Consider the following 15,487-nt stretch of genomic DNA (forward strand, 5'->3'; position numbering starts at 1 on the left):
CCCCTTTTTTTATTAGCAGTGAAATACAGCCTACTAATGCCAACGTCTCAGTTCATTAAATTTGACTTCTCCTTAAACAAATTTTAGATAAAATAAAGTAGTGCTTCCACACTTGTATTTGTGATTTCTATTTAAAAATAGGTTTTCTATTTATTTGTGCTCTGTCACCAAATTTTCCCATTTTTAAAAATGGTGATTAAAGCAATATTGAACAGTACTCATTCAACTAATGATTTAGGTAAGCAATCTGTTTCATAGAAACTAAAGGAAGCAGTAACAAAGCAGAGCTAATAGCCTACTTTCAGAGCAAATAGTCTCCTAATCAAAAGTTTAGGAGCCGCTTGAAAATCTTTTAAATGTATTTCCTTATTAACATATATAATTTTAATGCCTTTGGAACACATTTTTTTAATAAAATGTCATTTTTAATAAAATTTAAATACAAAGTATAAAAACTACTGCTCCTAGGATTTAAAAAAAAAAAATAGGAGCATGATAAAATATCAGGAGCCAAAGTTCCTTAAGAGAGCAACTTTGATTCTGTGAAGTGCGATGTGTGTGTGTGTGTTTGTGTCTAATATATATAGTCAAACCCCCATTTACATTATTACAATTTACATTCCTCCACAAATTATACTACTCCCAAATATTTTAAATAATGCATTATATTCAGTAATCTGCACTCATTTTCAGAAATTTGTGGTAAACATTGTAATCTGCAGTGATAATTGGCCTTATAAATGGGAAAAGAAGCTTCCATATTGGTCTGAGTGCTCAGAAATATTTTTCTTTTTTTTTCTTTAAAGAGATATATACTCTTTTATAAACCTTCCCCCCACCCCCTCACCTGTCCCAACAGACAGGGTCCCAAAACAAGGTGTTAATAACAAGTGCTTAATACATATGTTTCTTAGGTAGATGTCCCAACTGATTAGAAAAATGTAACAATGTGAACTTTCAGAAGATTATGGTAGTTATCTAACAAGAGGAAAGCCCATAGTAACTATTTTGTTTAATGAACACAATAGTCTTGATTATTTTTCACATTAGCTAAGATAATGCTTGCTGTACTTTACTTTTCTCCCCCCCTATAAATTAAACTTATTTGCAATATTCCCTGCATTTCCCAGAGATGTGTAAAAGTGGGGTTTTACTGTATATATTTTTAGCCACTTAAAACTTTGTGGTCATTCCTCAGTTTTCTAATGCATTTCAGTTTAAATTCTCCATCTGAAAATAGCAAGAAGAGATGAATTAACACTGAATAAGAAAGATACCACGGGTAGCACTGTTTTGTTTTCTGCTTTTAGCTCTTATGGAAAAGAAAACTGTACCAAATTCAGCTACAACTGATATAAGCGATATGCATTTACTTTATTCCTGAAGAGTCAAGTTTTCAACCCTGCCAACAGGGAGCATGACCCCTACGTAAGTTCCCAAGTTTAACTGTGTGCTTCATATCTATCTTCCTGCTTAGAATGTCTATCACACCATGTAAGCTGAGACAGTCCATTCTGGGATAAATCACCTGACATCTATGTTCTGTAATGGCTCTAGATTCTGGACAAACTATGAACAATGAAAATAAAATTACTGGCTGCACTTGACCCACCCTTTGGCCTTCAAAGGTAGAAAAGATTAAAGAGATCTATCTATATACTGACTCTGAAGACTCCGATGCCATACAGATTCATATTATTAAATGGAAAGAGAGCAAGTTAAAAAGTTTGAAACGTGGCAAAATATCCTGTGTATTAATTTGAAGCCAACTATTAAGTAACATGGAATGCCGTGTCACCTCACTAGGAGTCTCTTTTTGCAATAAATACTGGTGCTTTGTGTTTAGGTTTTGTTTTCCTTATATGTGCACAGTAAAGACAGCAACTATTTGAGCCAGACAATAGCAAGTCTTCAAAACATACTGACCTGAAATTATGATATATCTTAAGAAACATTTTACCTCCTCAAACTAGATTTTTAATTCATGTGACTATAAATCCATTTGGAGGCTAATAAAAATTGAAAAACTCTTGGGTTATTCATATGCATTCTACTGCAAAATTTTTTTAATGAGCCAAATGTCAAAAGGTAGAGCCATTGTTATTGACAAAAATGAAAATTCTAAGATCAAAAAGTAATTTGAATGTGGGATTTGTAAGACTTTACTAATAATGGCTTTCCTATATGAAAAATAATCTCAAAGTATGACAATTGGCAGTGAATCAGGACAAAATACCCAGGTAAACATAACTGAACACAAATGGTTCCGAAGCTAGCTCCTATTTTATACTGGCTTAATGAAAATTGGTACTATACAAAAGCAGACACTTTATACTGTCTTAAAGTAGGCACTAAAATAAAAACGGTCATCTAAGGCAGGTCTACACGTACATTTTTGTAATACACCCACATCTTGGAATCCTACTGAAAAGCCTGATGGAAACGTGGCAGGGTGGTGCTTGTGCTTAAACTACTTGTGAAAGCTGCCGACAGTGAGTGAAGAGACCCCAGGCCTAGAGTGTTTGCAGGATCGGGCAGATCCTGTGTCTGTGGGGGGAGCTGAGACACAGAAGAATGTGCTTCTTCTTGGGAATAGCTCATTCCAAGGCTCCCCACTGATATAGGATTATAGGGAGGACCATTTAATGGTATGAAATTAAACAACTGAGAAAAATCCAATGCTGGGGTGTTTATGGGGTCACTGATAGAAATAGAGCTTTTTGACAGGGAGAGGTCCCCTGCACCATCATCAAGGGACCCAATCTGAGGATCCAACCCTAGTTTAGATGATGATGCTTGAGAATCCTGGGATGAAGAGGGCACGCCACCTTGTAGCTCCATCAGATAGCTCTCAATTTCCCCCTTCAATGGCTGTTCTTTTTCAGGAATAGAAATTGCATATGAGGTAGAACTGAATGGGTATTTGAAAGAAAGGTGGTGAGAAGGATGAACGGCATCCATATCTATTGGGCACGTCATTCCCAAAGGTAAAGTTGTGATCATTTGGTGGGCAGACCCCGAGCTCTGCATGGACTGAAATGGAGTGTTATAGAGGTTTAACTGCAAAGTGTTTGTGAATGGCTTTGATAACAGTTCACTGGAAGGTAAGGACATCACTGGAAGGAGCTCATCTTTTATAGGCACAGAGACATTACAGGTAAATGGATCCAGAAAATCCACTGGTTCTGTTTTGACCTTCAGAAGTTCTTGATTGTGACTCTTCTTCATATGTCGAGTCAGGTGATCCTTTCGCCCAAATCTCTGTGCACAATACTGACAGAGGAAGTCCTTTCTTCCAGTGTGCACCACCATATGTCTCCGGACATCTTTCCGGGTATAGAACCGGCGATCACAATGCTCGCACTGGTGCTTTTTTTCTTTAATCCCGCCAGACGACTTGCCTGCATGAGATTTAAGGTGCTCCAGCAGCACTCCTGTGCTTTCGAAAGTCTGCAAACAGACCTTGCAAGTGAGGTCACCACTTGTTGCAGCATGCAAGGCCAAGTGACGTTTGAACCCAAGCTTGGTATTATAGTTCTTGCCACATTCTTCACACTTAAATGTCTCTTTGTTAGGGTCATGTGTATGTAGGTGATTCTTCAGGTGATCTTTTCGGTGAAACATTTTCTCACAATAATTACACTTGTGGGTTTTCTCAGGAGAATGAGTAGCCATGTGCCTTTAAACACAGATATATACTCTGTAAGTATCGTGACAAAAATGGTATGTATTCACTTTTCAAATGGAAGCTAAACTACTATGCTAAAACAGAATTTTCCTAATAATGAACAGTTTTAAACTTAATATATACTACAAGGATAGTTAATATACCTAAATACTGAAGAACTTGAGCCATTTACGTTGCCACTTTAGTTTTCACTGTCTGGTTTTTAGCTATTATTACAAAAGCAAATGAGCAAGACTGAATATACTCACGTAAACGTCCATACCTTTCCTTGTAATTTCTTTGTACAAACGGAAATTCTACTTTCATTAAGCATTTCATTAAAAAAATCTAAAGACACTAACACATAAAAGTATGTGATTTAGTATACTAAAACTAGCCAATGTCTAATCTACTTAACATTTCTTCTCTGCAAATCAGCTAAAAAATGTGTATACAAATATATACGTTTACAATGGCTTCACATGGCCAACATTATAGAAAATATAATCTGAAAGACAAATAGAGTTTAATACCTTTGTAATTTGTACTTAGAAACAAAGGCCTTGGTGCAGTCTTGTTGTATGCACTTGTAGGGCCTCTCTCCTGTGTGAGAGTAGGAGTGAACCTTTAATTTCTCAACACTGTTAAAGGCCTTGTCACACAGTTGGCAAGGAAAGTTTTTTCTTGGTTTGGTTTCACCACGCTTACGTTTCCCTGAAGGGACTTTCTGGGTATCTCTTACTTCTGACAAATCACCAGGAATGACAGTGGCCATCGCAGCCTAAATCAGGCCTTCTTGTTGGACACTTGGGAACTGCCCAACTCCACTAAATGATTTAGCTTTAGGTGGCTTCTCAAGTTTCATGTGGTCGTAAAAGAAAGCAAAAAGGGACTGGAAAAAAAAATAAGAAACAACTAGTTTGTAACTAAATTTAATTTTTAAAAATTTTATTTGCTATGTGATGCTTTTGAATTAAAAAAGAAACCATAAAACGGATTCAGCTGGTCTAATGTAATATCTGTAGGTTTCTTTATATTTGTCAAAATACACATTAATGCATTGCTCAGAATGAACAGTTCACACATCCCTTGAAATTCTACCTGACAGATGTTGTACTTAGGGAAAGCAGTAGCAATTTCGGAAGCTCTCAGGAAGCACCAAAACATGATACTAATCTACAAGGCACGTAAATATTTTTCCAATGAGACATGGTTCTATTAGGTCCCTTCATCGGTGGTGTTTATAGTTTTTCTTTGTTTTTAGTGTCCTGTTTGTGACTTTAATGCTATCACAGAATAAAAAGAACTGTGAACTATGAAAAAAACAGAAAAAAAAACATGACACTAAAAGTGGCATTATTAAGCTTCAATTTTTTACAAGGGACTAGAGAACATAAATCTAAGAACATAAAAATGTTTCCGCAAATATTTTAATGTCTAAAAATTAAAAATCATTTTAATTTATGCAAGTTGGCTCTAGTCACACTCTGTAGTATAAAAAAGTAAAACATAAATAAGCAACTGAAAACTCTTTTAGGCACCTTGTGAACCATTTAGTTTATGGCAGACATACTTAATGCACAGACACCAGAGGCCTGAAAGAGTTGAATGCGTCACCCAAAGTGAAAATTTACTCTTTATACCAGTGTCATCACACGCAGAGGAATTTCTGAGTCAAGAGTATAAATGACTTATCTTCGTAACAAATATGCATTCTTGAAATGGTAAAACCTTTTGATGTTATATTAGGTGAGGATCATGGCTTCTTGTCATTTGGAGGGAAGAAGGATTTGGTTGAAGTCATTTTCTTCCCCATTTTTCACGTCATAGAAAAGGATTCTGTGCATTGGGCAGATTGAGGTTAGTGGACGAGACAGTCATCAGGCCTCTCCAAAAGCGGAGGGGTCAGTCTTTGACATACCTGTACCCTGTGTGCAGCATTAGTGGGACTTTTGGCTTAGAGAGCAATACCTGGGCAAGGATACATAACGTTATAAGGTGTTCAGGTTATAAAAACCTGTGTCAGAATTTCAATTCATTATTGGTGCTTTGAGAAAGAATGAAATGACAACATTGTATGGCAAGGAGTATGGCTACTTAAACAAAAAAATTTAAACTGCTTGAAACCTTTGAAACTTTTGTGGACAAGAGATAGTAAATATTATCAATTGTATTTCTCAGAGTAAGAAACCAACTCCCCAAAGATTCAATTGATATGAGTTAAACTTTTCCTCAAGGTTCATGAAGGCTAGCTAGTACTAGCAATGTACTTTTAAGAGACATAGAAATGATAATACCTACAACCTCTTTTAAAAAGATCTGATTTTTAAACTGAAAACTGAATATGGCTAAATGACTGTTATTAACTACAAATTAGTTGAATTTTTCATCCTATTATATATTCATTAAAAAAAAACAAAACAATTTTTTTACACTACTTGTCTTTTGGCATGAGACAGATTTGCCTTCACAGCGAGAGGTATGATACTGACTTTCTCGCAGATTCCAGTTATACTTTTGCAGGGACTCTAAAGTTAGCCTTCATTTTTGTAAAATTAAGTGTATATTACAATACATCCTATTGCATTTTAGTGTAGAGGTTGTCACCAAAAAGGCAAAATAGAGCAATTATTCACTCATTTGATTAAAATGTAAAGCAGATAGGTAAGTTAATCAGTGTTTGGTTCAGGTATTCTTTCTTCATCGGTAGGCAGACACAGGCAAGGCCTTCCTTCATGCTGTTCATATTGTCTGAGTGTCCTCTGCAGTTTAAAAGTGACATTAACACAATTAATGCACCTGATATTACTAATGCTAAACTAGTATGTTCCCTCTGGCTCCAGATCAGGTTTTGAATCTCAAGAACTTGTTCTTTTCCTGTTGTGGTCTCATTCAAAAGACAGCTTCTCTGCTTCTCTCCGAAATATATTAACAGCTATTCCGCTGTAACCAGCAATGACACAGTAAATTGGTATAAAGCACTCTGCCAAGGTAGGAAAAAGAGCAATTCTGACTATTTGATTTCCTAACACAATGCTTTTATGCACCTATTTAGAACATTATAGGAAACAAGCTTATACATTTTTCAACTGTAAAATCAACACAGAATTCAAAGAATCTAAATCGCTGTATATAACTAATATCTGAAAATATTTCAAACACTGGTCATATTTGTCATTATTGTGTTAATGAGATCCAACCATAATGGGCAGAGAATTCCAGTTAAGAAAAAAGATGACTGCTAAATTATTGAAAAAATTTATTAAAAATACACCATGAAACAATATACTAACATTTGAATATATAAAAATCGATGATACTCAATATAAAGTAACAAATGAACTCTGTTATCTTTGGATGTACATACTGAGCAATGAAAAATTGCAGATTTCAAATATTACACTTTTCTAAGACCAGCTGAAATTTTTTCATGGCTAATAATATCTTTTTATCTCAACATATTACAAAACTCAAATTAGTTATAGGTGCATTTAAAACTATAGGATAAATATAAGGTTGTGAGCTCAACATTGAATAAAAGTCCACAATCATAATATGCATATCAATCAAATACTTTAAAGAAACATGCACAGAACTGTAATGATTTTTGTTTAATGCTTACCTGACGACAGATGGAAAAAGCCTCAGACCTTGATCTTAGCCAGTACCATTGACTCTTCGTGGAAGAGAGCGGAATCCAGTCCTTCCCATTTTGGCCAATCTATGAAACAAAAAATAAGAATGGACTACACTCTAAATGGAACCAGTATGTAAATCATGGAAAATAAAGGGTAAAAGAATTGCAATTTCATGGCACATGCTTACATTCCATACTCTGCTGACGAGTCATGCATTAATTTCCACCAATTGCAAATTTTTATTAGTTCTAAGCACATTTACATGACCAAATAAATGCAGAAAAAAAAAAGTATTACCTATATAAACGGCATTTTGTGATGCTGAATGGCTCCCCACTTCTTTCCCAATTTTACTTTTAAAATCTAACTTGTCTACTGAGAGAAATGGATATAAGGGTTGCTATTTGTAAAACAAATGGATCAAAATTTCATTAAGCTTAATAATATTATGGAAGAGACAAACTCAGTTCTCTTGGAGAGAGCATGTGGAACGTCACCAAAGAACAGCAGCCTCCTGATGACAGTACCTTGCATGCCCACACTGTACACGCTTGTGCAACTTGGGCTTGTTACCTACAATATCTGCCAATTTGTCTCTCAGAATGCTGTAAGAACTGCTGAAATGTAGCAATAAAGCTGTGCTCTTTAGATTTCAAAAGCATGCGAGGGAAGTTAAATACAGATTTGCTACAGACGGGGATGTCAAACAGAAAGCATCATTTGGTTTTAAGAAGTAATTGTTGAAAAAAATCTTAAAATATCTTAAAAATGCCTATTAGTAGCATGATCTTCAGTACACTTAAGAACATTTACAGAAAACTCAATAATTCTTGATTGTACAAGTAAATGTGAAAAGTATAATGGCCAAAAGGCAGAAAAAAAGTAGAATTATTTATTACAGAGAGAACAGGGCACAGAAAGCTTAGTAAACTCTAAGTATTTCCAAGATGAACATTCACAATCATGATTATAAGAACCTGAGAGGGATAATATAAATCAAATAGTTAAAATACAATAAGAAAGGGATTCACCAATGACAGATTAAATGAAAATAATTTTACTGAATGGTCTAAACACAAATCTAATTACATTCCCCTGAAATCAAATTTTCATATATTTTAAGAATTTGATGACGTGTAAATAAAATATTTAATAGAGGACATTCAAGCATCATTATAAAAATACTAAGGGTATATTTGAAAGCAGCATTATTCTCAGTTTAAAAGACAAGAAAAATTAAAATTTAGACTAATAAAAGATATTTAAAAAGTTAAAGCAAAAGCTCCATTCTTTTGTAAAGCACAGGACATGCATAAATGTAAGAGCTGAATTCTGCACATCAAAATTGCAAAATAATAAAATTAACCTTGTAAATACTTACTTGCCCAGGGCACATACTGAGTTTTTGGTAGGGTAGTTAAGAATATAAGTCTATTTTGTGTATTCTGTTATTTTAATAATATAAATACCTTACAAGTGTAGAGTGTTTCCATTTCTATTACCTCCCTGGAATTCAACAGACCTGAGAGGCGGAGGCATTTATCATCATTGCCATTTTAAGGCGAAAGGCCCAGAGAAGCCGAACATCTTGACAGTATACATGTGGTCAAGCATATGTGATCAAAAAGGGGCTTATGCCCTAAAACTCCTATTTCACTCCTATTCTACTACATTCTAGAAGGGCAGGTTGGCAAATCAATTTGCAAGCAGATAAATCCTCTCATTACACTTAAAAAACAAGAATGGGGGTAGTGTATAATTCCTCTATCAAAGCTGTCAATAGGACCACCCAAAGGAAACAAACTTAAGATTTAAAAAGCTACTTTTAATATAGTTTACAATGTAAATTTTAAATAAATAACAGTTAAAATAATAACTAGTATATCTGTCTGATGGATAATGATTTGGGTAGGGAAAAAAAATTTAAAACCAAAGCTGACTAGTGAACAACAAATTTTTATATTTTTTCTTCTTTTTCTGACCAATATATATTTTATTCCATTTCAAATACATTCACACAAATTTTATTTATGTTTACTGTTATTGGCATTTATAAAAATCTTTTAGAGAACTATTTTGATATAATTTAGAATCATGTAATATTTAAAATATTACAATAGTCTACAAATTACCCTTGTTATATATTTTACAGTCTGAAATAAAATCATAAATAAAGCCATCATTTTCATTCATTTTATCACAAAATTCCAAAATCACGGTTAATTTTCCTAAATTTGACCTATTTTGAATTCTTTTGAGTGGCCAAATAATTTCAAGGGACTGCTACTTAATTCCCAAAACAAAGGAAACCAGGAGCTAGTTAGAGTTATTTGGCTTGATATAATAAACATAAAAAATAAAGGTTGCATTTATATAATCCTAAATAAATGTCAACTACAATTATTTGTGTATTCTCTTTTAGAGGATTAACAAAACTTTTAAAAGGCATTGGACTACTATTCTGAAAAGTCTGCAACAAAATTTGTACTCCTGTGTTTCTTTTTCAGGTATCAAAGATTGGTTTTCAAATGATTAAAGTTCTTCTTTGCCTTGATTTGAAGAATTGTGAAACAAGATAGAAAATGCACATATACTCATTTCAAATTGTCCTAAGATGAAACAGGACTTGGAACACCCTTCTAGTTTTTGCTGGTACTACAACATTTTTCCTAGGGCAACTTTGCATATGTAAAAATAATAATTGAAGGAGCTATTTTTTTGCGTGGGTGTGAAAACACACAGGTTTATCTTCTTCCTATGTTTTACATTCTAAAAAGTGACTCACACAGAAAAATAACAAGCAAAAATGTATCAGACATCAAGGGTCTACTAAAACGAATTCCTATGAGATGCCGGCTAAGGAACAGACCTGTATTAAAACTGTTTCTATACTTAAAATGCTACAGTTCTGATAGTCATTTCTCTAACAGCTGTGAATTTTTACAACACTTACCTGCATCAATAATTCTTTCATATTTAAGTTAAAAGTCAAACACATACTTTGCTAATTAAGGGCAAATGTCATACATAATCAAAGCTTTATTCTCCTTTATGCTAATCATAAAACATCATTAGCAAACAATTCAGAAAACGTCAACATTTGCTTGAAACATGTTTTTCATATAGAGTAAGAAGGTAGGCTACAAAAGGAAACTTACCAGTAGTTAAAACTTTATGTGTATAAAATACAATAGAGCTTTGAATAATGTGAAAGAAATTGTTAACAAGATAACGTAATTGAATACAGCCAATTTTGAAGTAAGGGCAACAGCATACTTGGAACACTTTTTTTGATCCTGCATGATAATGCGGAAATTTTTAAAGCATTCAATTTCTGTAGAACTGTAAAATCACTTATTAAAGAATAATGAAAGGAAAAAAATATCTTGCAACTATAAAATCTAAGACAGAATAAAAAATAGACGGTAGGCAGCTTTGGGGCAGGAGCTGTATCAGTTTTATTCACTGCTGTTTCCAATAAAGGTAAACTTTTTGTTGCATGAATGTAAATAATTAAAGCGGGGCAAGTGCTTTCCAGCAACAAAATGAATTATAGAATGGCTCAATTACCATAGTAGACATAGGACAGAATATACACTTCTATGTTCAAGTGGAAAAAAAATACAGTATGAATACAACTTGGTTCAACAAACTAAATAAGCCTCTACAAAGGTATTTTTGAAACTTAGCAGCTATTTGTAAAGTCTTAGGTTAAAACAATAGCAATTGTAATGAATGCTGTCTAAACTACTTGTTTTGTTTCACAAAACAAGCCTTCTCTGATTGATCTTACTGCTAAGGACTCAATTAGTAGGAGGAGATAATATCAATTCGTTCCCATTCCTAATAAAAATTTCTAAAGTGAAACATGCCTGGTTTCTGCATTCATGCCTGACATGAAACATGAAGGATGGTTAGATGGTTATAGTTAAGGCGGGGCTGCTGATGCAGAGAAGAGACAGGAGCAGGAGTGCCTACTGCAAAGCAGGAGACATGGCAAAGAGCTGAGTCTGCACCTGACCTGCCTAACTTGTAAGTAGATGCCCAAATAATGTATAAATAATGTTTCTTATACTCAGAGTATCAAAAATTACAGTACTTATTTTCCTACAGTTGATGTCATAGTTAACTAAAATTAATCATATACAAGGATGCTTTCTTTGAATTACTGTATTGGATATTTATAACTTTTGAGCAATTCATTAAAATGCAGTTCTAGGACAACCCTTTTGAAATTTATCATTAAAATTTAGCCTTCCTATCCTTAGATAGCCATATATTTGACATAAAAGCAAACAGAGAAATGAAGGGAAATAGCAGAACTATTTACTTTTAAGAACCAGTAGAAAAGAGTCAATAAATTTCAAAGTGGAACCAACAAAATCCAATGTCAATTCTCTTGTCTGTACAATTACAATGTTCTGTTTTGGGCCATCTGTTTATTTTGTTTTCTAGAGTACCCAGAGACAATGAACAGATAATCTGATGATGATGGAATATTCAAATAAATTTTATCTTCCAATTCAGAAATATTTTCCTTGGTTATTTTATGGAGCAATAACATCATGTTCACTTAAAAAGTTTTTTTTCTCCTTTAAAAACCCTCTTTTAATGATCCACGGCTTAGAAATTAGCATTTCATTTTAACTACTATGTGGGGGACTTTTCCCCCTATGGTTGTAGATTTTTATCAAAATAAAAACACTGAAAAATACAGATGAGCTGGGGATATTTTCATTTTCTTCACATACGGCAATTAGTAAGTATTAGCAAACAGGAAACAATAGAGGAATTGTGCAAAAGGGAAGCAATGATGCCTAAGAGAGAAAAGAATCGTAATTATATCTGAATATAAAGTAAGACTGCTTAATCAAAAATTTAATCATTTTTAGAGGTTTTCCTGGTTTTGTCTGTTTTTTTTTTGTTATAAAGTATTTCCAAAATAGTAGTGCTCTGGCTAGGATTATAAAGTAGGTAGCTCACAGGTCAACTCAATCTGAAAACTGCATAGTTCCCAAATTGTAATGAGTTATTTTTATTTTTATTACCACTAACTCTTAAATTCCTGGGGCTACAATAAAAATGCTTGACACCATCCATAAACATGTTCACACTGAAGGACCCCAAACATTTGGAGGACATGCCTCCATTCATTTATGGTTAACTGTCTACTGCTATTAAAATTACAAATACAGCATAATCCAGGTTTCATGTTTGAACTCTCCAAGCACTCAGACTGAATCTGTCTATAAGTTCAAATGGAAAGGCAGAAATAATACACATTATAACAAAAGTGATGAGGACAGGTTTTCCTTAATTATAAAAGCTCATGCATAGAATTAGCTTTAAGCAATCTCAAAGTAAAGTGCACTTTAAATATAGGCTTGTGCTATGGTGTAAAACAAGGTATAAATGTTGTTAACTGTGTGTGCAAAATCTTGAGTAGCACTCAACAATCTAATGAAAACAGAATCCCACCCCCCACCCCCAAAAAAGAAAACAGAACCCACATCCAGGTAAGGCTCTGTAAGTGCCATGACTCTGCTTCCTATGTCGATGTCGCTGTTCAGGATAAACCGCTTGTGGAAACTACCATTTCTATTTATTCCTACATAACTGAGGTAAATAGGACCAGTTCTAGGCAAAATTGTCTAGAGGATCTATGCACTTCTCCGGCTGTCACAATCAGAAGAGATTTGATTGATTTTACTTGAGTGAGATGAACTTCGGAACTTTATCTCCTAAAATATGGACTGTAAAGCTCTTCTGGAAATTCCGCTTTTCCTCCAGGACCATAAATTTATCTATGGGGAGACTATTATTCATCCTTATATCCCCCGAACCTGGTCAGGGCCTTGTCATGGAGTACACAGTTGATAAATATCTGACGAATATAACTATAGTCCCCTTAAAGAATTTCAGGACTCAAAACAAGCAGTTAAACATGTTTTTGGGTTCCTGGAATCTCAAATCGATTTAAAGAAAGCTCAGAAAACAAACCCCATAAAATGAAATTGTTAGTTTGTTTTGATGGAGGGGTGGAAACTCGGGGGAGCTGCACAACCACCTGGGAGCCTGTCATGATTCTGACAGTAGGTGTCGAAAGCTAGGGAGACTTGGGCACATGCTACTCAGAGGCCTGCAGGCATCCTGACTGGCAGGGAGACACACCTGGGCAGCATTCAGTTGGCCTGGATTTTTAGAACATTTCTGCTTTCAAACGTTAAATTCCGTAGCTCCTTAAGGGCATGTCAACTGTACTGATTATGATTTACTGTTTGGAAACAGCGAATGAAGTTTTATGGGAAGGAAAAAGGAACAAAGTAAAATTCAAAATCTTTAAAGAGGATGTTCATCATGTGAATTAAAATGTGAGGAGGACGTTGAAAATATCAGAAAATGTAGTAAATGTAGTAAATATCAGTAAATGTAGTTGGCTAAGTAAAAAATGAAAAAATTTTCTTAGCTGTCAAAGAAAAACAGCTTTGTTAAAAACAAGTTTAAAAACTACAATGAAGTAGAAAAAGAAAAAAAATCTATAACCTGTAACACTGAAAATAAAATTAACATCATTTCATTTATTTTAAAACTATTTATAATATAAATGACTCGTTTTACGCTAACCTTAATGCTTAAACTCCACAGAATACTGTAATTAGCGAATTTCTGCCAGATTAATTTATGTACCTTTTATTTGATTAGAGCTCTGTTCTTGGATACTGTGAGGACCTGCCTGGCTCTCAGCCTACATCCTCCTTTCCTCAGGGTTGGGCCCCTGCCTGCCATCAGTGGAGTTTGAGCCCATCCTCTGGCACTCGGCACAGCCATCTTTGTTTTTACCAGCCTTCCCATCCTAGGGCTGAGGGTCCTGGCCTTTAACCCTCAATCCTGTGTTTGAGGTCCTGCTGACACTTACCTGGAGCGAAATCCATGTATACCTGATTTCCAAGTATCACTCACTACACCTTGATTCTGTGACACTGAGCTGCATGTACAAGGTTAGAAAATCTAGTTGCCTGTGTGTGCCCTCTTTCCAACAAGGGCTAGCAAACTGCTGTTGTCCCACTGAGTTCCTTGTTCTAGCATCTGCCCCATTCAGGCAAGCAGAGTTAGCCTTCCTCCGCACCTGCTCACAGTTAATCAGATCCTTCCCAGCAGACAGAAAGAAATATAGTGGTAACATGGGATAGTCTATTACTCTGAGCAGGATTCCGAGAAAGAAGAGCTTAAGAGTTCATCTGTGGCTATTTGGGGACATGAATAAATAAGCTTTCATAGCAACTATGCATTTTGTGCAGAGTAAGGAAGACCGCTCCTTGTCAGTATTCCAATCCTCCCATTAGACCATAACTATTAGTGAAATCCCACTGAATACAATACATACTGAGAGACCTTAAAATAGTAAGTGGCATGCTTATTATGTGGCATGCTTTTCAAAGCTTTTAATATTTTATCTTACATTATTTAGAAATGGAATGACTGATCACTTTGAAAGCCATGCCATATAATGATAAAAGCCACCTACCTGAGGCCCTGCTCCAAACTCTAGCAAGGTAACCTTATTAATAGACCATGATAGAATGAAGCATTCTGGGTGCCAAATACAGCCAATGCAGCACCAAGAGGCAACCTAAAAAGAAAAGAAGAGTTAGTTTGAAATTCCAAAAGACAGACCCAATCTGGTTAATGGCATATGAACCAAATTGTTTATTCATTATCACTTATTCATATTCTTTATTTTTATTTATTTATTGGAAAATCTATCTCAAATCTTGTTAGAAACAAAAAAATTATATTACATTGAAAAATAAAAACTAAACAAATCAATATCCCTAGATTTATATTTCTCCCCAAATCACAATTATCTAAATTGTTTATATTTTTATTTGGTAAAATATTAATCCAAGTTTATTGCCATTTCTCAAAATGGCTGCTTATTTTCTTCATTTATATTCTAAACACATCACTATTTCCTCTGTAACACAGTTCTCAGAAAAACCTTTCGAGGTGTGTATCTCTTCTGAACACTAGCTGAACCTCAGGCTGTCTGTTCTGTTCATAGGGAAGGGTGCAAACCACTGGTGCCCTGAAGTAGAGGCAGAATGAGGAGATGGGCAAGTGGTTGGCTCCTGAATCAGTCTTTTTTATGAGATTACTATTCATTTTAAAGTGAATTCACAGG

At 34.6% G+C, this 15,487-nt stretch overlaps 1 protein-coding gene across 4 annotated transcripts in view; it reads right to left on the minus strand.

The window, feature by feature from the left end:
* Positions 1-802: 802 nt before the first annotated feature.
* The window catches only part of PLAG1 (PLAG1 zinc finger), a 40,870-nt gene continuing 26,185 nt past the window's right edge, over positions 803-15,487 (minus strand). The window contains exons 2-5 of one of the 4 annotated variants that reach the window (XM_081070562.1): positions 14,831-14,935; positions 7,290-7,388; positions 4,201-4,559; positions 803-3,679 (exon numbers count right to left, since the gene is read on the minus strand). In XM_081070562.1, the coding sequence (XP_080926688.1) occupies positions 2,422-3,679; positions 4,201-4,442 (1,500 nt within the window). In that variant the 5' untranslated portion in view covers positions 4,443-4,559; positions 7,290-7,388; positions 14,831-14,935 and the 3' untranslated portion in view covers positions 803-2,421. The remainder of the gene's footprint in view (positions 3,680-4,200; positions 4,560-7,289; positions 7,389-14,830; positions 14,936-15,487) is intronic. The other 3 variants (XM_081070564.1, XM_081070563.1, XM_081070565.1) reach the window with 3 other exon arrangements.

The sequence above is a fragment of the Rhinolophus hipposideros genome, assembly GCF_964194185.1.
Source record: "Rhinolophus hipposideros genome assembly, chromosome: 13".
In the NCBI taxonomy this organism is placed as follows: Eukaryota; Metazoa; Chordata; class Mammalia; order Chiroptera; family Rhinolophidae; genus Rhinolophus; species Rhinolophus hipposideros.